At 38.1% G+C, this 24,592-nt stretch overlaps 1 protein-coding gene across 8 annotated transcripts in view; it reads left to right on the top strand.

The window, feature by feature from the left end:
* Positions 1-23,728, top strand: part of Cbs (Cystathionine beta-synthase) — a 250,765-nt gene extending 227,037 nt beyond the window's left edge. For 7 of the 8 annotated variants that reach the window (XM_068370850.1, XM_068370848.1, XM_068370846.1 and 4 more), the window contains exons 12-13: positions 8,397-8,474; positions 22,285-23,728. In XM_068370850.1, coding sequence (XP_068226951.1) covers positions 8,397-8,474; positions 22,285-22,400 — 194 coding nt within the window. In that variant the 3' untranslated portion in view covers positions 22,401-23,728. The remainder of the gene's footprint in view (positions 1-8,396; positions 8,475-22,284) is intronic. The other variant, XM_068370845.1, reaches the window with a different exon arrangement.
* The last annotated feature ends 864 nt before the right edge of the window (positions 23,729-24,592 follow it).

Here is a 24,592-nt window from a genome sequence, read left to right as displayed (position 1 = left end):
GAGGATGTAAGAATTTAGCTTTGACAAGTCCAGGACCACTCTCAATGCCGACGAGCCTTTCTTCGGAACTGTGAACAGGCGGCCTTGGAACTTCAGCGATCGAACCCGTTTGATTGCTTTTTTCTTTAGTAACTCGGTGGTGTACTCTCTCAGAATGGTTGTGGGTCTCTGGAAGAAGGCCACTGGTGGAGGAGGAGAACCTTGTGACCATTTCCACCCCAAGCCTTTGGAGACTATGCTGTGAGCCCACGGACTGAAGGTCCAATGGTCTCGAAAGTGGTAAAGTCTCCCCCCTACCGGAACTATATCATTGCGAGGGAGTGAATCTAGGTTCTTTCCCTCCTCGAGAACCCCTTGTCCTAGGTCCGCCTCGTTGACGGAACTGTCCTCTAGCCCTGTAGCTACCTCTCTGGTGTCCACGAAAGGGACCTGAGGGTCCGTAGCTAGGGTTGTATGCGGGTGAGGGCATCCAAACGGGGTTGGGTTGGGTACCTGGGGGAGCAGTGAGGTAGACCACCTGTTGAGGGTGCTTCGGTTGTAGAGGAGACGAAGCAGTGGGAGACTGTGAAGACGAGTGGGCAATCGGCGATTGCTGGTAGTGACCTCGGCTCGTCTTGTAAGGGGCAAACCTCTGTTTCTTCCTGAAGAAGGTTTGTTTTTTACCCTCAACCCTCTTTTTGGCAGTGAGGCCCCACCTCACTTGCAAATTTTGGTTTGCTCTCGCAGCGTCTTGTAGTACCTTGTTCACCTCCTCCTGAGGAAAAAGGTTCTTACCCCAGCAGGGGGAAGCTATCAGCCTATTCGGTTCATGCCTGATCGAGGCCTCAGAAAGAACGTGTTTCCTGCAACTAACCCGAGCCGAACAAAACTCGTGTAAGTCGATGTGGAAGGACAGAGACAGGTTCTTTGTGAATACCCGGAACAAGGTCTCGGTCGGATAAAGTGAGGTTAGGGACTCCACGGAGGTAATGGAGTGGAGAGACCTAGCTAACCTATTCCGTGCCTTAAACTCAGTCTTGAGAAGAATATCTGGTAATTTAGGAAGCTTCTCGGAGAACAGATTAGAGGCACAGTCTGGGTCTAATAAAATAAGAAAATTAATAAAATTGATTGCTTTTTCTTAGTAATTGTAATAACGAAGAATAACGACAACGTAACAAATAAACAAGGATATAGTCTAAATCGAACCCTCCTGAGGCGAGTAGCCTACAAACTAACAGACTAAATCGCTAAACTTTAAATCGCTATTCTTTAAATCGCTATTCTTTAAATCGCTATTCTTCGTAGGTCCAAATTGGACTTGCAAGCAAAAAAATACCATAGTAAAAACTAATAATAATTAATGATAACACAAAAGGCCATAAAACGTAAGCGATATAACCTAGCTGACAGAGTACCAGATGGGCAAAAATAACTAGAAAATTTACCGAAGCGAACATAACCCAAAATGGCTGCCGATACCTCAGCAGGACAATCGCTTCCAAAACTAAAAACCACCATATTGGAAACAGAACAAATGCCCGGTACTGCCAAAAGCTGCCAAAACAAACTATGGTACTTAACATTGGTAAGGGTGAAGTAGCAACGTCAGTCATGTTGAAATAACGAGAAACTCTTCGAAAAAACACTGTGCCCAAAAAACTCGACTTGTTTGCAAGTCCAAAATCAGAAGGATGTCCTAGAGGGCGCGCGTGGTAGGTGTCGTTGGGGAGTTCAACTATGTTCTCTAGGGCCTGTCACGGCCCTCCCCATTGATGAAGGGATTATCTAAATGGAAGACAACCTGTGAATAGTGGTTTTTGACACGCCTTTGTTTAATACACGACACCTACAAGGTGTTCGCGCGAGGGTTGTAACCTCTGCATTCCATGCTTTTATCTTTCTCTAGTATATTTGGAAGATTTATATTAGGAAAGGTGTAAGGAAGGACCTTTCTCACCGGGCGTCACAGGCCTCTTCCCAGAAATAGATTTTTCCTTCGTCAAAATCCCTTATTTTTTTTCATTACTTCTTATAAATAGTTTATTTACTTCCTTATTGACTTTCCTTACTGAGCTACTTTACCTCTTAGAGCCCTAAGGCCAGTAGCACCCCGCTTTACCAATGAGGGTTGTAGCTCACCTAATAATAATAATAATAATGATGATGATGATGATGATGATGATATTACCCCATCTGTCAATGGTAAAAAGCAAACCATTGTATTCTTGCAAAGAAAAACTTTTCAAGATTTTAAAACAGAAAACATTTTAGAAAAGTAATTTAACTTTTTAATTACCCTAATCTCATGTAAAAAATTCAAGCAATTAAAAAGTAGAATGCCCAAATACCTACTCAACCCTGAAGAAAAACAGAATTTTAATAATAAAATTTCTTATTTCTATACTTCTACAGAAGCTCAGCCCAATCGATGTTAACCTGTAAATTTTTTAAATTTCAACCTTTCATAATGTCTTCCCTTCAATAAACACATGCACATAGTAAAGGAATGAGCATTCTAGCAGTAAGTAATAACCGCCGCACCATTCCCTTTTGTGATCTTGGTTTTTGAAGTCAAGATTATCCCTACCCTCTTGACAACACGAGGCAGTGGGGAGGATGGCGGGCATGTATATGAACATTTTATTATCAGAATTTTTTTTATTTCTATGAACCTCCCCTGAGGTTCCTATTCCTGACTCTGACTCTTAAATGGAAGTGGGATGCCAGTGAAGTTAGTACAGTAGATAGGTTAAATTTTATTAGAAGTAATATATCTTTGTTAAGACTTACTAATCTGGGTTAGATTACTTTTAATAAACCATCTCAAAATACAGGTTGAAATATAGGACTCTGGATTATTTAATAAAGCTATTCAAAAGCGAAATCCTTCTGTACTTGATATGTCAATGAGCTACTACTAAAACTCTTTCCAAAGAAAGGTTTCTGGAAAATTTAAGAGAAGTAGATGGCATACAACAATCATGTACCTTCAATATTAAATCTGTTATTAGATTTATATTTAATTCTTCATGAACTATTATGAATAATGTTGCATTTTTGGTCATTGGGCGATTAAGGACCTTAATCCCAATACAGTAACTGAAGTTTTGTGGGATTAATAATGAATAGCTCTTATTGGACAAATAACCATATTTCTGCTGAAATATTTAGTAATGTTATCATAAGGTATGTGAATAATTGAGTAAAATTCGTAGCCTCAGAATCACTTTTTTTTTGCTCTGAAGAAAGACAAAAGGAAAAAAATCATCTTGTGTTCCCCTAAGGTTACTTTAACATATAGAAAATGTAGCCAACTTATATGTTCAGCTGAAGGTAAAGCCAACAGTAAAAGGGAGTTAACTTTTGATATCTTAAAAGAGAAATATTTCTACTGTTAAAAATCCAGAAAAAAATGCAAAAAATAAATAAGATATAGAAATTGATTATGTAGAATATAAGTACTGTATGGAGGTAAATGTATACTGTTTTACTTTTTAAATACATCACTGTAAGACCACAATCAAATTTTGGAGAAATGTCCTTACTACTGTAGGATTTGCAATACTCAATGATATAATACAACCACTATAATGTTTTGAAGGGACAGAACTAATCCCAGATTCCTGAGCACAGATCATCATCATTATTATTATTATTATTATTATTATTATTATTATTATTATTATTATTATTATGACAAGCTAAGCTACAACCCTAGTTGGAAAAGCAAGATTTTATAAGCCAAAGGGCCCTAACAGGGAAAAATAGCCCAGAAAGGAAACAAGGAAATAAATAAACTCATCATCACCATCATCTCCACCTACGCCCATTGACGCAATGGGCCTCGATTAGATTTTGCCTGTGACCTCTACCTTGAGCTTTTAAATCAATACTTCTCCATTCATCATCTCATACTTCACGTTTAATAGTCCTCAGCCATGTAGGACTAGGTCTTCCAACTCTTCTAATACCTTGTGGAGCCCTGTTGAAAGTTTGGTGAATTAATCTCTCTGGGGAGTGCAAAGAGCATGCCTAAACTATCTCCAGCTACCCCTCACCATGATCTCATCCCCTTATATGGCACTTAAGTAATCTCTTATGGTTTCTTTTCTAATCCTGTCTTGCCATTTAACTCCCAATATTCTTCCGAGGGCTTTTTTTCTCATATTCTACAAAATCTGTTGGATATTGTTTCATTGTCATACCACAACTCATATTCATACAGTAACACTGATTTCACTAAACTGATATATAGCCTGATTTTTATATTTAATTTCAGGCAATTTGATTTCCAAACATTATTTAACCTAGCTATTGTCTGACTTTTTTTTTCAATCTTTCATTAAACTCCAATTTTAAAGACCCTGTATTAGAGATCATTGCTCCTAAATATTTAAATGATTCCACCTTGTTGATAATCTCTCTTTCCAATGATATTTCATCTTCCATTGCCTATTCCGTTCTCCTCATCTGTCTTTCTTCTATTTATTTTGAGCCCAACCTCATGTGATATTTCATGCATTCTGGTAAGCAAGCTTTGCAAGTCCTGTGGTGTTTTGCTAATAAGGACAGCATCATCAGCATACTCTAGGTTGGCTGATTTCCTGTTACCAATCTAGTCCAACTCTTCTCCACCATCCCCAACTGTTCTATGCATTACAAAATGCATGAGGAGATAAACAGTATAGGTGACAACAAATTCCCATGGAGTACTCCACTGTTCACTGGAAATTCATTTGATAGGACTTCATTAATATCAACTTTGCACTTGCTATGCTCATGAAGAGACTTAATCAAATTTATATATTTAAGAGGAACTCCATAATAATGCAGGACTTCACAAAATTGGCCGGTGCACACTATCAAAGGCTTTTTCATAGTCTACAAATGCCATAATAAGTGGATTTCTATATTCTACACATTGCTGTATGGCTTAAAATGAAAATTTGGTCAGTGCAACTTCTACCATTTCAAAATCCTGCTTGTTCATCAGTCTTTCTCTCCAGTCTCTTTCGAATGAGCATACTGTACAGTACTATATATTTTCAAGACAACTGACGTAAGTGTGATGCCTGTGTAATTATTGCAATCATTCAAATCTCCTCTATTTTGCCATTTTCACCAACACTCCTAGCTCCCATTCATCAGGTTTTGCATCTTCATACCACATTCTACAAAATAATCTTGTAAGTATCGTGGGAGTCACTTAATTTTTGGCCAAAATCATCTCGGCAGTTATTCCATCTTATCTAGGGGCTTTCCATCTCCATCTCTTGAGTTTTTTAATGAAAGCTTCAACTTCAAACACACTGATTTCATTCATGGGCACATCTAGGTCTTCCTCAGCTTCAGGTATATCAATCAAATTATTCTCTTCATATCTCAGGTATATCAATCAAATTATTTCCTTCATATCTCCTATTCATGGATGCACTGAAGAGTTTCATCCAACATTGTCTTTCTTCATTTTTTGTTTAACAGATCCATCTCTCTTTTTAATGGGTATATGAATAAATTATAAGAAAATATTTTACGAATAGTAACAAGAATAAATTAGATCTTTCATGTATAGACTATAAAAACTTAAAAAACAAAAAGGGAAAGATAAATAATATAGAATAGTGTGTCTACCTCAAGCAAGAGAACTCTAACCCAAAACAGTTAACTGCGTCATTTGTTATATTATTGTAATATTTTTGTACAAAAATAGAGTGTGAAATTTGCCAAGGGGTTGGGTGGTTGAATGTAGAGGGGCCCAAGGAAGCATGAAGCCTAAGGGCCCTGCCATTAGTTGATACGGTACTGGGAATTAGGTTAAATTAGCAATGGGCGGGGCGGAAAAATTAAATTTAACAAAGAAGGCTAGTGATGTCAAGAGCTATTGAAGCTCGATTATTATTGAAAGTTGGCTGATTATGTGAATTGTCCAAAGATGGAGGGTTTTCATTATCGTCATCATCCCCGCTGCAATCAACTACCCTAGCACTCCACTGCCTTTCTTTTCCTCTTAACTAACAGCAAGTTTCCTTTAGTGGTTGCACAAATTTGTTTTTCACAATCTAAATTGAATCACAGTACATTATTGCATCTGAGATTCACCAAGGGATGCAAATAATGAACTTCTAGAAATAATTTTGTCTTTCTAAGCAATTACTAAACCAGAAGACATCTTGAAGCATAGTAATAAATAAACTATCTATAGTAGGTCTTGTCAGTAGCCGTCGACTGAGGTGACAAAGTGAATGGCGTGTCAGTTACCACTAACTGCTAGAATGCTCATTCCTTAACTAAGTACAGTACTTGTGTTTATTGAAGTGAAGAAAATGGGAAAATTTAAAAATTTTACAGGTTAAGGTTGAATAAGCCGAGTTTCTGGAGAAGAAGCAGTATGAACATCAAGTTTATAGAAATACTAACTTACACCAAGATACAGTAATTGATAAGACTAGCTTTCCAGATACAGTCTAAACATCTATTAGTCTACTTGGATAATTTCTTCTAACTAAAACCAAAATTTCAACATTTTATCCAAACTAAATCTTGTTCTGGAACAAAGGATGGTTAGAAGCTAGAGGAATTTGATAGACCTCATTTATCATGGAATATACCCACTGAACTGGTAGGAGTCTTCCCCAAACCAGATAAGATTAAAAACTTAACTTATTAGGATAATAGGTTCTTTTAGTCCCCTTGGTATTACTGTACAGCATAAAGCCTTCTGGAGCCGAATCCTAGTGGCCTTCGACTATTAGGTAATGAATCCATTGGAGATGGAAATTCTAAATCCTTGTAACCAATGGCTTATAAACCTACCCTTCTCCCCTTTATCATGAAAGAAAAGCTAGCTTTCTTTTAAGCTTTAAACTTAAAGCTAATCAAGAAACACACTTCCATAGGTGGATCAAGAGGCCTATCCACTCCTCACAAGATTCACAAAGTAAAAAATTGTCCCTGGCACAAGGCATGGTTTGTGGATCATGACCACCCGAAGTAAAGTCATATGCACATCAGCACTAGGGCTATTAATAAGAAAAATAATTCTAAGACAAACAAAAAACTGCCTGAAAAGCTATCAACAGTCTGAATACTTGTTAGTTTTTAATGAACATTCAACTTAACTTTCATTAGTCTGAAAAACAATATTTGACTGCATTAGAAGTTCAGATACCATGCAGTATGAATATGAAATATATTTCATATTGACCAAAAATACTACTTTCATATTATGAAAGGGGTAATTATTATCAAAAGATAATTAACATCTAGAAATAGTAATCTGGACCTAACCTCAATTGGGTAATTGGCTGCCCTAAAATAACTGATCAAGAGATAAATAATCATTTAAAGTTAAACCTCAGTCTAATCATAAATACTATGTAAGTTCAAAGAATCTAAAGAATGCTTCATGTTATTTGTCTAATTTTCTAGCTGATGGGGACAAGGTCAGGCAATAGATTAAGGGAAATACTTTTCTTATTCCTTGAAGGAAATTAATGTCTGGGTTTGAATTTACTTTAAATAGTTTTAGATAAATTGTCATGTCAATATGGAGGTAAGGAGCAGTCAGGCATATATATTGTCAGTCTATTGATTGGTATAGTATATTTTTTTATCATATGGTATGGTTTACTGTGCTTTTTCAGTTGCATGTTATTGAAAAAAATTCTTACTTTAGCCTTTATCTTCCTATAGAGAAATTAGATAGTTGACATTGAAAAATACTGTTTATAGATTATTTTAATACTTGTTTGAAAAACAAATTTGTTTAATTGTTTTGTAATATCATTAATATTTCATAGGGATTTGGGAAGCTTTTTTTTATTTTTTTTTTTTGAGATTTTTGTGTACCATATAAAATTTTTACAAATCTTTGGTGAGTTTGCATTTCATAATATCAGAACAGAACACATTACTTATTTTTTTAACATACTTTTTATATTATTGATAAATATTTTCAAGTTAGTGGATTTATTCATATATAATTTATATTATTGTATATACCTTTTTGCTTCCATCTGATAGTTACTGTATTTGTTTACATATTTTTGCTGGACGGCATGGAAAGGTATAACGCAACAATGTCCTGTGTTGGTTAATGGAGAATGATTTTATAAACAGAGATGCAGCAATTTTCATAGCTTGTTAGCTTTATATATATCAACCCTAAAATTCAGTGAAGTGAACTTGAGCATTTTATTTGTATTGTTGCAGCATACTTTTTAATTGCATATACAAAATAATGTAAAACTTTGCCTTTATAACCTTATTGGCAGTGTTGAGCTATGTTTTTAGTTTTTTTATATAGTTGAATTAGAGCTGTTGATGGTATTAAAGTAAAACTTCACATATTAAATGAGGATGTGAAAAAACAGATAATTCATAGTTATAAGCTTGTTGCATACCATTCATGACAGACCATGAGGAACGAGAATCCGACGTGCCAAAGGAAACTGCACTCAGTCCAGGCCAGAACTGTGCTCCTTCTAGCAAAGGTGGGGATGTAAATCAAGAAGATATAAGATACTATTAGTTAGAGGTGTGAGATGACAAATGCTATACAGTACTGTACTTCTCTTGTCACTTGAACACATGTCAGATCACCTGAATTTAGATTGACATAATTCAAGTTTAATACGCTTCGTTACAGATGTTATTTTAGAAGTTTCCTATAGCATTCCCATTTAATGCACCAATTTTGCTTTTAATGCACTGTAGTTTTTTCTAAATGTTGAGTTCTATCCATTTGTAGAGCTTAACTTGCTTGTGGTTGATTATATAAAAAAATTCAGTACCTTTAGCTGATTGTACAAAGGATACAATTCAGATTGTTGATCTAGTCATGGAATAAGTTTTGGCTATCAACAAATATGTGGCTGCTGTTGACATTTGTATTTTTAGTGTACTTTACACTGCAAGTAGAATTTTATATTCTTATCAAGTATGTTTTGTATTGATTTCAGGTGTATGTTTGATAATTTTCATTCACCACTGAATAGTTTTGAGGATTGTCATCCGAAAAATTATTCTGTGAAAGCATTTGTTTTAAATTGTAGTTAGATGCATTGTAATTACTATTGGGTTTTAACCCTCTCATCCTTTTGGAGGGTCCACTAACGCTATGAGTTACAATGCTTTTGCCCGAGTAGAAAAGTGGTGGTCTCGCAGAAAAGTCTTTTGTGAGGATCTCATTTGGCATTTTATATCAGGAATGGTTGAACATTTTCATGATGCTACCACAATATGTTTGCGATAATAAGAAATGATAAAAATTGTGTGATTAATATGTATTTTTTAGCGAAAACATAGATATTTTTTAAATCGTGAAAAATATATGATGTATGTTTGAGGGATTTAATTTTTATGAATATTGTGTAGAAATGGTTGATCTTTCGTGGCGAGTCAATTATTTTGATACAAATGTCATTGGTAAAAATCGTGACTCATTACAGAATGCAGAATTTTTACAAGGTACAATGTTGATATTTTTCAACCTACTTATGGTTACTTTTCGTATCGTACCTAACTAAGGAGGGAAGATCGAAAGAAATAAAGTCAGAATTAGAAAGCTGAATAAATTTCCTACATAGGACATAATTAAAACGTGTGTTGTTAGAAAAATATTGGGCAATTGTCGTTAGATTACGAAAAGTATTTCTTTCTTGGTCTAAAAAAATGTACGATATAGATTTTTGTAGAAATGTTCATATTGTAATATAATCCCATATATCATGGGAAAGTACAAAGAATCAAAAGATGAAAAATCTTTTATGCTCTTCAGAATAATGCCTATGCTTTTCCAGCCATTATATTACATTATTGTACAATAACTTTTTGGACATGGGCAAGCTTTATACATAGACAGAAACTTACTTTGCACCCCGGAACAGTCAAACTATAACAGATATGAACTTCTTCTTTATTGCATTATGTTGAGGAATGATTTAATATTTTCATGAGGTAAGCAGAATATCTCAGTAATGAAACTCAAAAAATATGTGAAAAGCATAAAATTATTTTTTTAATACTCTTAAGAAAATATAATGATTATGTTAGAGGATTTTGTTTTATATGGAAAGTGTGTAAAAATCACATTTTATGAACATAAAATGCAAGAGAACTTCCTGACCATCATCAGTACACCGTAAAAAATAAATTTATTATGCCAGCTCTTGACACTTGTAAACAAGGCGAATGCTTGCTAAGTACAGTACTGAACGTTTGCTTGACCAGTCCTGTGTGTGCACTGTTGCTATCTTTTCTGTACACATTTTAAACTAGGCCCAGCACCTGACATCATTCAGATACAAATCTTGGTTTCCTTGAATTTCCATAAAATAAGTATTGGTTGACATGGCAATTGTATCATTGGAGCACTTAGGAGAAAATATTTATAGAAGAAGAATTGCGTCATCTGATCACCAGAGGGTTAGGATAAAAGTAAGAGTTTATATTACAGTATAACTTAGTTTTTACCTCTCAAGTATTATGTAAAACTCTTTGATACATTATAGAATCAAGAATTTTTTATTCAGATATTTCAATTCAATTTTTTAGTTATTGATTAGTTCCCAAATCCTAAAACAAATTGTTTATTGAATGGCAAGGTTTTATTTTGAGGTTCTGCTAGTGTTGTTGATTTCTGACTTCAAGTATCTTAATATAAAATATTTATTCTTATTTTAGAGAGTTATATATAGTAAATCAAATGGTACTGTACAGTGTTCTGTCCCGGAAATTCCCTCGTGCACTTGAGTGTATGAACTGGATTCTTGTCAGGATATGACAGATGTTTTTTTTTTTCTGTTGTGGTTGATCTGGCTTGATCCTTTATGAATTTCGATACACAGCCTGTATAAAACCATATCCTAGAAAAAATGTCAGCCCTTGTCTTGTACTAGGTACAGGAGGTCCTCAAGTTATGAACGAGATTCGTTCTTACGATGTGTTGTAAGTTGATTTTCATTGGCAGTCAGATTATATATACTGTACATAATATACTGTACATACATGCATACATACATACAAGCATGCATGCATACTGTATATGTGTAATAACTGCACCATATACATGCAAATACGTGTACCCTACGCAGTAGTGAACCTACACTAATACAGTACTGTACAGTACTAATAGACAATAAGTAATACTGTACATATAACAACTCCTTGCCTTCATTCCCCCTTTTTTTTTGCTTCACTGTGTACACTTTCAGTGCCATCCTAATAGTTCTCCTCTTCTTGGGTGCACTGCCATTAGAAGAATCTCCCTTATGCTTTCCAGACATGATGCACAGCATAAAAAGGCACAAAAATATTATAAAAAGAGAAGCACTGATATCTTTTATGCATACCGTAAACAAAGATGACAAACTGCTAAAGTGATGAGTAACGGGCTACTCTGTGGCCAAACAACGGCATTAGCTGCTCTCCGTGAGAGGAAGTGGTTCGTCATATTAATGAACCAAATATTTTAATTCAAAATTGAGTTAAGATGATTATTTTTATCTCATGGGAGCCCATTTGTAATGGCAAATCATCATGATTATAACTCAAGACAGTCATAACCTGAGCACTGCCTGTAGCTATCTGTAAGAATGGCATTCAGTTTGAGGGCTCTTCCACATTACAGTACAGGTTACAAATATCATGAATGAAGGACAGTATATGCAGGGATCATAAAGGTTAGTCAATCATTTATTTTCCAACATAAGTCTCTACTAATCCCTTCAGTGTCCTGGTCTCTTGATAAAGTGCCAATTTTTTGACAAAATTAGACTCCCTCCAATTCCTTTAAATATGCTCCAAAAAGCTATTTTAAATATTTAACTTAGCCGGTGAATATATAATAGCTGCAACTCTGCGGCTCGACAGACAACATACTTAAAAAACTCGCGAGCGATCGCTATGCAGGTTGCGGGTGTGCCCACCAGCGCCAACTGTCGGCCAGATACCACTCTCGAATGTAAACAAAACCTTCAATTCTTCTCTGTCTACGTTGACGACAAGACGTACTTTTACTCGCTGTAAAACCTGGAGTTTTCCCATCATATTTGGTGAAGTACTTTAATTTGGTTTGAGCTTTCGCAGTACAGGTGTTTTATTCAACATAAACTCTTGAACTCTTTTTTGAATCGGATTATTTGTTGATGACTTAGATCGTTTTTGGAATTTTCTTTGACTAATTCAAAATGGCTGACCCTTCTCAAGTTCCTAAGTTTCGAAAGTGTAATGCTAGGGACTGTAATAGGCGTCTTCCAAAGGCTTCTCTCGACCCTCATACCGTTTGTTCCAATTGTCGGGGTAAAACCTGTCAATTGGGAGATCGGTGTGAGGAATGCGTGGGCCTTTCGGAATTCGATTGGATCGAATTTGATAAATATACACGCAGACTAGAGAGAGATAGGGTAAGGAGAAGTTCATCTAGGTCCGTAGATTTTTCCTCTCCACATGCCCCTGAACCTAATCCTTCCCCTGTAGTGGTTGTTCCTAACCCCCCTCCTAGCACTCAGGAGCCGTCTATGCAAGACATGTTGCGTGCTATTCATGCCTTGGGGGAGAGAGTTGAGGCTTTAGCAAGTGACCGTAATCAACTCATGGCTGACGTGAAGGAACTCAAGTGCCAAAGTGCCACGGCGGAAAGTGGGAAAGTGCTTAGTGTTACGCAAAGTGTTGTGAACAGTGTTGCGACCGAGGGTTCGTCTGTTCGTGCCTGTCGTTCACCTAGTCCGGGACCTCGTGCAAGCTCCCAAGCCCAGGGGAGAAGCAATGTCGTACGACTTATGGGTTCGAGAGGCCTTGATCAATGAACAGACGTTCCCTCTTTGGTATCAGGCGTATCTCGTCAAGATCGCCCCTACCATAAGACGAGAGAGCCCATTTTTACCTCGTCGTCCGAAGGCGTTTCACTTAAGAAACCATGGAGCAAGGTCTCTAGACCTTTGAAACGCAAGTCGGTCCCTTCAGGACAAGTCCAACGTCCCGGATGTAGTCACTGGGACAGTTCGGACCCGTTGCCGTCATCTGATGACTGCTCGCCGCCTAAGAAAGGCAAAGTTGTGCCGTCTCAGTCGCTAACCCCGTCTGTTACCGCACCCGTTTCCGTAGACCCTAAATGGGTTATACTGCAGGACATGCAGTCTAAGCTTGCGTCCCTTATGGAAGACTACAACGCAGAGAAGGTTTCCACTGAACCTAGCCGTTTTTCTCATGGAAATACTGGCCGTCAGCCATCCAAGCGTTCTGTTGTGCGTCCTGTTGACGTTGATGTAGCTTTCTCGCGTCAACCAGTTGGGGTTGTACCTCCCCCGATGCGGTCCCGTGTGGATTTCCAGCCGCACGTTGACGTTAGGCAACTCACTGATGCGACTGGTGACGTTCAGGACGTTCACCAACCATCAAAGTTGACTTGTTTTGACGCGGTGCGTCAACCTCCGCAACCCAGTGTGATGTTGACTGCACAACCCAGACGGTCTAAACAGTCTCGGGTGGACGCTGTGCGTCCTCGCGCACCTGTTGTTGTTGACAGTTCCCAGACTGTTCAGCAGTTCCAGGACGCTGCGTCCTGCTCCGTCACTTATGCACCAGTGCGGCCGGACGCTGCGGGTCAAACGTTGCCTACCCCTTTGCCGTTTTCTCATCAGTTATCAGATGAGGAACTTTCAGATGAGGACATTGCTGAACCCCAGCCTGAGGATCAGCCTTCAGATTTAGATGAGCCTAGAGCAGTTCCACCATCTATGGACTTTAAAAAAGTCATGCTTGTTTTTAAAGAGTTGTTCCCTGAACACTTTATCTCTGTGGCTCCTCGTTCGCCGCCGTCGGAGTTTGTTTTAGGCGTTCCTGCTGCTATGCCAGCCTTTACAAAACTCGTTCTCTCTCGCTCATCCAAGAGAGCTTTACGGCTGTTAGGCGATTGGTTGGTAACCAAGAGGAGTTTAGGGAAGACGGCCTTTGCCTTCCCCCCATCTAAACTCTCGTCTAGATCGAGCGTCTGGTATGCCACGGGAGAAGTTCTCGGCTTGGGAGTTCCTGCCTCTGCCCAGGGCGACTTCTCAAGTCTTGTAGACTCTCCCTGCCGCCTTGCCATGAGACGCTCGAAGATTAGTGGGTCTTCCTCAGACCTGGACCATCTACTTAAAGGCATCTTTAGGGCTTTTGAAGTTTTTAACTTCCTGGACTGGTGTTTGGGAGCCCTGAGTAGGAAAGTCTCATCAGCCGATAGGGATGTCTCCTTACTCATTATGTCCTGCATGGACAAGGCCGTCCGCGATGGATCTAACGAGCTTGCCGCCTCATTCACGTCAGGAGTCCTAAAGAAACGAGAGTCTCTGTGCTCTTTTCTATCAGCAGGAGTGACGCCCTGTCAAAGATCTGAGCTACTCTTTGCGCCTTTGTCTAAGTTCTTGTTTCCTGAACTCTTAGTTAAGGAAATAGCCTTGTCTTTAGTGCAGAAGGACACCCACGATTTGGTTGCGTCCTCGGCTCGCAAAGTTCCCCCTTTGCCTGCCGTGTCTGCTAGACCTAGGATAGACACTCCAGCGTCCAGGTTTATTCCGCCCTTTCGTGGCAGAGCCCCCAGCAGGGGAGGTGCTCGTGCCGAAGGGAAGAGAGGAAAGAGGAAAGGATCCAAGTCCTCGCGGGGCAGAGTCTGACTGCCCGCAACTTCAGACAGCAGTAGGTGCCAGACTCAAGAACTTCTGGCAAGCCTGGGAGAAGAGAGGCGCAGATCAACAATCTGTGAGGTTGCTCAGAGAGGGGTACAAAATCCCTTTTGTACGCAGACCTCCTCTAGCGACGTCCCCCATCGATCTCTCTCCCAGGTACCGAGAGGAAGCAAAGAGACAAGCCCTGAAACTGGAAGTGTCTCTTTTACTAGAGAAGGGAGCGGTGGTCAAAGTCTCGGACCTTCAATCACCGGGGTTTTACAACCGTCTCTTCCTAGTACCAAAGAAGACAGGAGGTTGGAGACCGGTGCTAGACGTCAGTGCTCTGAATGTCTTTGTCACAAAGACGAAGTTCACCATGGAGACCACAAAGTCAGTCTTAACAGCGGTCAGAAAGGGAGACTGGATGGTCTCTATCGACCTAAGGGACGCTTACTTCCACATCCCCATTCACTCAGATTCCCAACCTTTTCTGAGATTTGTCTTCGACGATGTGGTGTACCAGTTTCGGGCCCTGTGCTTTGGCCTAAGCACGGCTCCTCTCGTGTTTACGAGGCTTATGAGGAATGTGGCAAAATTCCTCCATTTATCGGACATCCGAGCCTCCCTTTATTTGGACGACTGGCTTCTCAGAGCCTCTTCCAGTCATCGCTGTCTGAAGGATCTCAATTGGACTCTAGATCTGACCAAGGAATTGGGACTCCTAGTCAACTTGGAAAAGTCCCAGCTGATCCCATCCCAAACTATTCTGTATTTAGGGATGGAGATTCACAGTCCAGTTTTTCGGGCTTTTCCGTCGGCCCCCAGAATAGATCAAGCCCTGCTCGTCATCCAAAAGATGCTGAAGAAAGAACGTTGCTCAGTCAGGAATTGGATGAGTCTGGTAGGAACGCTATCATCCCTGGAGCAATTTGTCTCGCTAGGAAGGCTACACCTCCGACCTCTACAATTCCATCTAGCTTTTCACTGGAAAAAGGACAAGACGCTAGAGGCTGTCTCGATCCCGATTTCCGAAAAGATAAAGACTTGTCTGACTTGGTGGAAAGACAATATCAGTCTACGAGAGGGTCTTCCCCTAGCGGTTCAGAAACCCAACCACGTTCTCTTCTCAGACGCATCGGACTTGGGCTGGGGCGCGACGCTGGACGGTCGGGAATGCTCAGGTCTGTGGAACTCGAGTCAGAGGAGCATGCATATCAACAGCAAGGAGCTTTTGGCAGTTCACCTGGCCTTGATAAGCTTCGAGAGTCTCCTTCGAGGCAAGGTGGTGGAGGTCAACTCGGACAACACCACGGCCTTGGCGTACATTTCCAAACAGGGAGGTACCCACTCACTGACTCTGTACGAGATCGCAAGGGACCTGCTCATCTGGTCAAGAGATCGAGGCATCTCCCTAGTAACAAGGTTCATCCAGGGCGACTTGAACGTTCTAGCAGATTGTCTCAGTCGGAAAGGTCAAGTAATTCCAACCGAATGGACCCTCCACAAGGATGTGTGCAAGAGACTTTGGGCGACTTGGGGTCAACCCACCATAGATCTCTTTGCAACCTCGTTGACCAAGAGGCTTCCAATCTATTGCTCTCCAGTCCCAGACCCAGCAGCAATACATATAGATGCCTTTCTCCTAGATTGGTCACACCTAGATCTTTACGCATTCCCACCATTCAAGATTGTCAACAAGGTACTGCAGAAATTCGCCTCTCACGAAGGGACAAGGTTGACGTTAGTTGCTCCCCTCTGGCCCGCGAGAGAATGGTTCACCGAGGTACTTCGATGGCTGGTAGACTTTCCCAGAAGTCTTCCTCTAAGAGTAGACCTTTTACGTCAGCCGCACGTAAAGAAGGTACACCAAAGCCTCCACGCTCTTCGTCTGACTGCCTTCAGACTATCGAAAGACTCTCGAGAGCTAGAAGCTTTTCGAAGGAGGCAGCCAGTGCGATTGCAAGAGCGAGGAGAGCTTCTACCATTAGAGTTTACCAATCGAAGTGGGAAGTCTTCCGAGACTGGTGCAAGTCAGTGTCCGTATCCTCGTCCAGTACCTCTGTAGCCCAAATCGCTGATTTTCTCTTATACCTGAGAAAAGTTCGCTCCCTTTCAGCTCCCACAATCAAGGGCTACAGAAGCATGTTGGCCTCGGTCTTCCGGCATAGAGGCTTAGATCTTTCCAACAATAAAGATCTGCAAGACCTCCTTAAGTCTTTTGAGACCTCTAAGGAACGTCGTTTGGCTACGCCTGGGTGGAATTTAGACGTGGTCCTAAGATTCCTCATGTCAGACAGGTTTGAGCCTTTACATTCAGCCTCCCTGAAACATCTCACTCTTAAGACTCTTTTCCTGGTATGCTTGGCCTCGGCTAAAAGAGTCAGTGAGCTTCATGCCTTCAGCAAGAACATCGGTTTTTCGTCAGAAAAAGCCACTTGTTCTCTGCAGCTTGGTTTCCTAGCCAAGAATGAGCTGCCTTCTCGTCCTTGGCCTAAATCTTTCGATATTCCTAGCTTATCGGAGATCGTAGGCAATGAACTAGAGAGAGTATTATGCCCTGTTAGAGCTCTTAAGTTCTATTTAGCTCGTACTAAACCTTTACGAGGTAAATCTGAAGCGTTATGGTGTTCCGTTAAGAAGCCATCCTTACCTATGTCAAAGAATGCTTTGTCATATTTTATCAGATTGTTAATACGAGAAGCTCATTCACACTTGAGTGAGGAAGACCGATCTTTGCTTAAGGTTAAGACGCACGAGGTTAGAGCTGTAGCAACTTCCGTGGCCTTTAAGCAAAATAGATCTCTGCAAAGTATCATGGACGCGACCTTTTGGAGAAGCAAGTCAGTGTTCGCGTCATTTTACTTGAAAGATGTCCAGACTCTTTACGAGAACTGCTACACACTGGGTCCATTCGTAGCAGCGAGTGCAGTAGTGGGTGAGGGCTCAACCACTACAATTCCCTAATTCCATATCCTTTTAATCTGTCTCTTGAAATGTTTTTTAATGTTGTTTTTATGGCTTGTCCGGAAGGCTAAGAAGCCTTTCGCATCCTGGTTGATTTGGCGGGTGGTCAAAGTCATTTCTTGAGAGCGCCCAGATTAGGGGTTTGATGAGGTCCTGTTGTATGGGTTGCAGCCCTTGATACTTCAGCTCCTGGGAGTCTGTCAGCATCCTAAGAGGATCGCTGGGCTCCGTGAGGAAGACAGACTTACAAGGCAGAGTAATCGTCTTAAGTCGACTTCCTTACCAGGTACCTATTTATTTTGGTTTTGTTATATTGATAACTGTCAAAATGAAAAAACTCTTAGCTTATACGCTGTAAACATATTTAACTCTGGTCTCTACCCACCTCCTTGGGTGTGAATCAGCTATTATATATTCACCGGCTAAGTTAAATATTTAAAAATGATATTTTAATTATAAAATAAATTTTTGAATATACTTACCCGGTGAATATATAAATTAAACGACCCTCCCTTCCTCCCCAATAGAGACGCAGCGGGACGAGAAGAATTGAAGGTTTTGTTTACATTCGAGAGTGGTATCTGGCCGACAGTTGGCGCTGGTGGGCACACCCGCAACCTGCATAGCGATCGCTCGCGAGTTTTTTAAGTATGTTGTCTGTCGAGCCGCAGAGTTGCAGCTATTATATATTCACCGGGTAAGTATATTCAAAAATTTATTTTATAATTAAAATATCATTTTTCTAAAGCGCTATCTTTGGGAGCAAGAGTCAGTGAGCTTGCAGAATTATGGAGATCAGAAATTTATCTCCATCATTCTTGTCAATATCCCAAATCTGACTCAAGATCTGTTTGGCTAAAAAATAGAAATCCTCTACTGAGGGTGGTCCCTCTTTATACTGTATTACAATCTTAAAACTGGGGGAAGGTGACATCTGTCCGGTGTCTACTTTACAACTATACCTGCAGAGATTCACATCCTTAGAAGGTAGTCTGTTTCAAATACCCAGACCAATAAGTCACTTTGAACAAGGGGCTCTCCATATTCTAATGACCCCCTTATAGAGAAAGCTGATCCTCCCTCCATCCCTAAAAACCCAGTCTTAGAACAATTGCTTAACCTAGCCATTGTTTTTTTAGCTAATATGCAATTTCAGGATATCCAGAGCCTTAAGGGTAGGTTTGGGCAAAGGGTGTTTATAAGGCACTATCTGAAGTAACTCCAATTAGTACATGTGTGTGTGTGGTACTTGGCTTGTTCATGGTTACTATGAGGGGAAATCAGATAGAAAAGGAGGAACATATTGACAAGCATTTAGCTTCTTCTCCATAGTTTTTCTCGTATGAGGTGAGTGTCACACTTGGTAGTTTTTCTTTTCACTTAAACGAGCATAATTGAGATGCTTGCATGGTTGTAGATGGTTGTCCTCTATGATACAATAATCTACTCGGTTATTGCTCTGGTATAAGTCCTTGGAGACCACACAGTGGGATGGTGTTGTGTGGTCTCCAAGACCCTCCCTCCTTCCTAGCCTTGTGTAGAGAAAGGGGATATTTGATTCTCACTCTGAGTAGGGAAGAAGGTGGCATGGCGTAAGTTAGTATACAAGTAGCATTGTTTCTAGATTTGTATTGGTTCTCGGTAACGATGTGTCATCGGTTACCAGATAATTTCAAGATTGGAGGTGCTGTGCCGAGTTCAATAGGGCTTCAACTGATGGGATTCCCTTATACATTGAAACCATGCTATGCGCGCTGAAACACTGGCCCTAGAGACAGGGAGACATTATTTCTTTGGTAATTTACAGTATGTCATACTGTACTGGATATCATGTTCTAGCCTTCTACAGGAAAGTCTTTGGAGACATAGCACCTCCCAAAAAATAGGTTTTCTTTTGTCAAAACCACTAGATTTTGTTTCTTTTAACTATTATTGTATTCCTTGTGGTGACATAAGGATTACATATATAATGTGTAATGAATGTAGTTTTTCATGTGTATACCTTTACATTAAATCCTGTTCACAAGTCATTTATGCATTAGATAAAACTTGAATGATTATACTATATGCTCTATCATTAATGACTGGTTAACTGAGAAAAGGATGCTAACATAAACAAATTCTTTTTATTGCTATATGCAAATAATGTTAGAGTATACACTAGTAAAGTAACAAATCATACAACCTATGATAACAAAAGAAAAAACAACTTAGCTAAAAAGAAAATCAAGTCTTGAAAACAACTACTGTACGGTACTGGGTATAATAGGGTTAAATATATCTGATGAATTTAATATCGCTACACCCTTCATGCAATTGGAGAGCACCATTGTATTAGTAATTATTTAATATGTTTATATATGCTGTTACTTTAGCTACTTTTCTGGTTTCCATTTATCCATCAATTTGACCTTATGGCCAATTTGCTTTAATATTGTGGTTAGTCATACTGCTAAGCATTAAATAGCTAGACAACTGATTTTCAAGACACCTTTCCAGTTTATTCAAATATTTCCAGTCTTACTTAAATGCCATTTAAATTCTATACAAAATCCCAGTCGGTAAATTGTTTCTTGACGAGGAAAATACGAGTCTAATCATTGTGTTAATCTGCCTTGTCATTTATGGATTTTAGTTGGTGTACAGGTGCAATATGACTTTTGAGCTTGTTCCCTTTAGTGGCCCAGCTATACTTGTTTGTGAACTGCAGTCTTTTGACTTAGTTTTCTGACTACTTACAGTTGTTTTTATATTTTGGTACAATGATAAAAACTTTTTCTTATGCATACCGTACTGTAAAATCTCTCTCTCTCTCTCTCTCTCTCTCTCTCTCTCTCTCTCTCTCTCTCTCTCTCTCTCTCTCTCTCTCTCTCTCTCTCTCTCTCTCTCTCTCCCCCCCTTGTAATATAAAATTGAAAAATATGGATTTAAATGATTTCAAACATAGTTCAAAATCTTATTAAGAATTTCAACCAAATTAATACCTATTTCATATTTCAAGTTGTTTAAAAGCAATAGCGCTAGCTTTAGTGGTTTGTTATAAAATGAAAATCACATCCTCTGACCTTTAGGTACAGTATTTATAAGAGATTCAAGGTGGTCCATATTTGTTACCCAACTCTACCTCTAGATTGGCAAGACCCTATGTTTATCACAGTGATCATAAACATGAAAGAGTAAGAGTTTGCTACTCCAGATATCTGACAACCCAGGAAACCATTTCAAATTTGTAGCTGAATTATTTAACTACATTACATTGCATTAGTTAGATCTGTACCAAGGTCATAATTCTTTATATTTAAATATTTACTTGCATTATTATGTTAGATACTGGTAATAATTACATCACCAAAACAAAATTATATGGAGCCAATTTCAGTTTTTTGGGGGAAGTTTTTTATTCTCATTTTCATAGTCTGTTTGATAGCATTTTCTGAAAATTATATCCATTGTATTTCATGTACATACTACCTAATTGATTTTGATTTTCAAGAGCAGTCCTGTAAGAAAATTAATGTATTAAATTTTTTTATTGCTAAAGAACATAAATGTACACTTATATGCTAGAGTATGTGCATTTCTAACTTTAACACAAGTTTTAGATTGTGACCTTTTTTTAAGTTTAGTAAAAACAAAAGACACTTATGTGCTTTTTTTTTTTATTGTTAATAGTAACATATTTTAGAAGAGAAGAACTTTGGTTTATAATTCCTTATTGCATTATTTTACCATATTATCAGTAAGTTTTGGGACATGCACATTCCTTTTGAAGTCCATAGTAGTGAACAAAATTTGTAGGTTTATTACTATGAACCAACCCTCCTCATATACAGGTTTGACATTAATCAAGGCATTTCATATTATGTGTACCATGCTCTGTTTGACACTTATCTTAATTCTTTCCATTATGAAAGTATGATGGGAATGGAAACTTTTAGTTAGCGAAACATATACAAATCCTTGGAGTACAGTATAGTATTCTTGATGAGAATTAAGTCCACACACTCCTTTTAAATCAAAATTATGGTAGGTCACATATCTCAAAATATTTACACACCATCAACATACCCAGGCCTTGGATCCTTGTACAGATACAGTAATTCTCTAATTGAATGGTTCCGTAATTCTTGAAAAATCTGTTTGTCTTGTTATAGATCACCTCTAAGGATGGAATGGTTTAGGTGAGAGGTAATTTTCAAGAAAGCAGATAAAATGGATCCTTAAAATACTTTACTGTTTAGTCATTGAATGATAAATGTAATATCTCTTGCAATTAAAATCAAATGTAGTGAAATCTCTCGAACCCTAATAGATATTTTTCCTTGCCATGATTGATAGAGGTGTTGCCTAATCTGTGAAGTTAAACTTCTAAGATAAGATCAACAATACTTTCTTAAAAGTTTGTTGCCATAGAGTACAATTTTGAGGGGCTTATCTCTTATGTGTCAATAAGAATAGGTAGGGAATTCAACTTGGCATTGGCTGATCTTGTGTATGGAGTGGCCTCGTAAGTATTAGATGGTTGTATTTAAAACTTTATGTTTTTGTTTGCTAATATAGCCCTCATAGGTATTTGTGTTAAAAGGCTTCAGAGCTGACTTGGGATTGGTATGAAAGTATGCATCTGTGGGACAATATAAATTCTCATTGTTTGAAAAAGGGGCAAAAGGTTATTTGCAATTTATTGTTTCAGATATGGATGGAACTGTCATTGAGAAGGAAGTTTGTATTGGCATCGTTACCCAGATTGATCTTTTGACACATATCACCCATCATCAGAAGGACACAAAAACTGAAGTCCCAGAATAAGAAATCTTCAGAATTAGCTCTTAAATATATTGGTTCAAAATGAAATCAAAATAGTTTTTTGATGTAATTGATATCTAGATTAGTATTTAATTATTAATAATGGGGGTCTGAATGCTTTTTTTATCAAACTGAAAATTTTTCTTCGTCAGCATGTGCACCAAGTGATGTGGAAAAAAAAGCATGGTTTTTGAAAAGGCACTTTTATTTTTTAGAGCTCTCTCTATTTTGCTTGTGTTTATATAAATATAAAGTAAATTAAAGAATTATCTGTGAATTTTCTGTGATTATGAAGGAAGAAATGTCATAAATTTGACATTTGTTAGTTTTGTTTGCATAGAGATGCACAGTAATGTCATTTTATTTAGTTTAATTTTGTATGTGTAGGCTCTGATAAACTGTAGTAGTTAACTACATAATAGTGTTATAGGGTAGAATAATTTAATTTGTTCAATCTCTTTTGCGGGTAAAATTTATTGCAGTAGTAAATACTTTCAAAGTGGGAAGAATAGTCAAGTCATTTTTATTTAAGACAGAAAAAAATTCATGTTAGGAACAATATATCAGGGGCCACAAATTACAGTTAGATGCTATTTTTCTTTTTAATTTCTTTCAAGATGTTTCATTGAGAATTTTAATTTATTTTACCAGTCAACAATTCACAAACTCATCCCTCACTCAATTTCTCATTAGGAATTAGCTCAGCATTTATTATCTCCATTTTGTTGTAGAAATATTTTAAGAGTTTTCTAAGCACTTTTCTTATCTGGCATCTGTACCAAAATTATATATACAGTGCCTAATTTATTCTTGATAATTTTTGTGCTTAGTATAAATTTATAAAGGACTGTATTAACAATCTATTTCTTGCAGTTATGTCCTCCTTTTGTATTATAAGGTTACTTTCTTCTCTTAATATAAAATTTGATAATTAAAAAACTTTAAAAAATTTATGCCTCTTTCTTTAGAAGTTATTTAATTGATTTTATTTATTAACTATAAATAGAAACATTTGGGGCTTGATTCATTTTGTATTTTATTACATTATTTCGTTAATTAATGTATATTACCTGGAATAAAAATTTTTTGTTAATTTATATTTTCAGAAGACAGTGGTTACCAGAATATATTATGATTTGTAGGATTTGGGGGCATTTAGAAATGTGATAATTATTCTTTTTTATATTTATATGGATGAGGGGAGAGCTAAATATATTTTTAAACTTATACATTCCATTATCTGAATTTTGCATTGCAGTGATCCATGTTAAAGTCATTCATGCATTACATATTTGACATTTTTAGTTGATATTAAATATTACACATGATAAGTACCATTTTCTTCTCCTGTTCCCACCATCAACTTTGTTGAAACGTTGAAGATATTTTCATCTAGGAAAATATATTTAGATAGTCTTGAAATAAGTCTCTAGTGGACAAAAATGCAATTTTGGAAATTATATAGGCCCTAGTCGACAGTAGATGAAGGTCCACGTCGGTTCTCAGAGGGTATCAGTCATTGCACTGGTTCCATATCAAAATCAAAAGAATATTGACAAAAAAAATCAAATTAGTTTTATGTTAACCAAATTAAGGTAGCCTCGGTTTAACAAGACCTCCATACCAAAATTCTCCACACAACCAGCTGGAGCCTAATTTAACTATACAGTCAGCCCTCAATATTCTTGGGTTCTATCTAAACTGATTCGGTCATTCGCTATACAGAGAATAGTATAACTTGAGTAAAAAATCACTTTTTTCAATATTAATCTTACCCGATGATCATGTAGCTGTCAACTCCGTTGCCCGACAGAAATCTACGGTCGGGATACGCCAGCGATCGCTATCCAGGTGGGGGTGTACTTCAACAGCGCCATCTGTGGTCAGGTACTCAAGTACTTCTTGTCAACAAGAACTCAATTTTTCCTCTGTCGTGCCGCCGGCAAGACCTACTTGGATACGCTGTTGATTTTGGAGTCTTTTGTTCACGATTTGGTGATGTATTTGCTCTAAAGTTTAGCCTTCGCTGTTCAGGAAGCTTTATCCTTAGCTTAGCAAGCTTTTGGAATTAATTTAACTCACTGGTTAACGAACTTTGCTTAATTTTGGAATTCCCCCTTGACTACTTCTAAATTCAAGATGTCTGACCATTCCCAAGTTCCTAAATACAGGCAGTGTAGTGTTAGGACTTGTAC

The sequence above is a fragment of the Palaemon carinicauda genome, chromosome 3 (genome assembly GCF_036898095.1).
Source record: "Palaemon carinicauda isolate YSFRI2023 chromosome 3, ASM3689809v2, whole genome shotgun sequence".
Lineage (NCBI taxonomy): Eukaryota > Metazoa > Arthropoda > Malacostraca > Decapoda > Palaemonidae > Palaemon > Palaemon carinicauda.
Note: the sequence above shows the minus strand (reverse complement) of the source record. Positions and strands in the feature narration are given on the sequence as shown.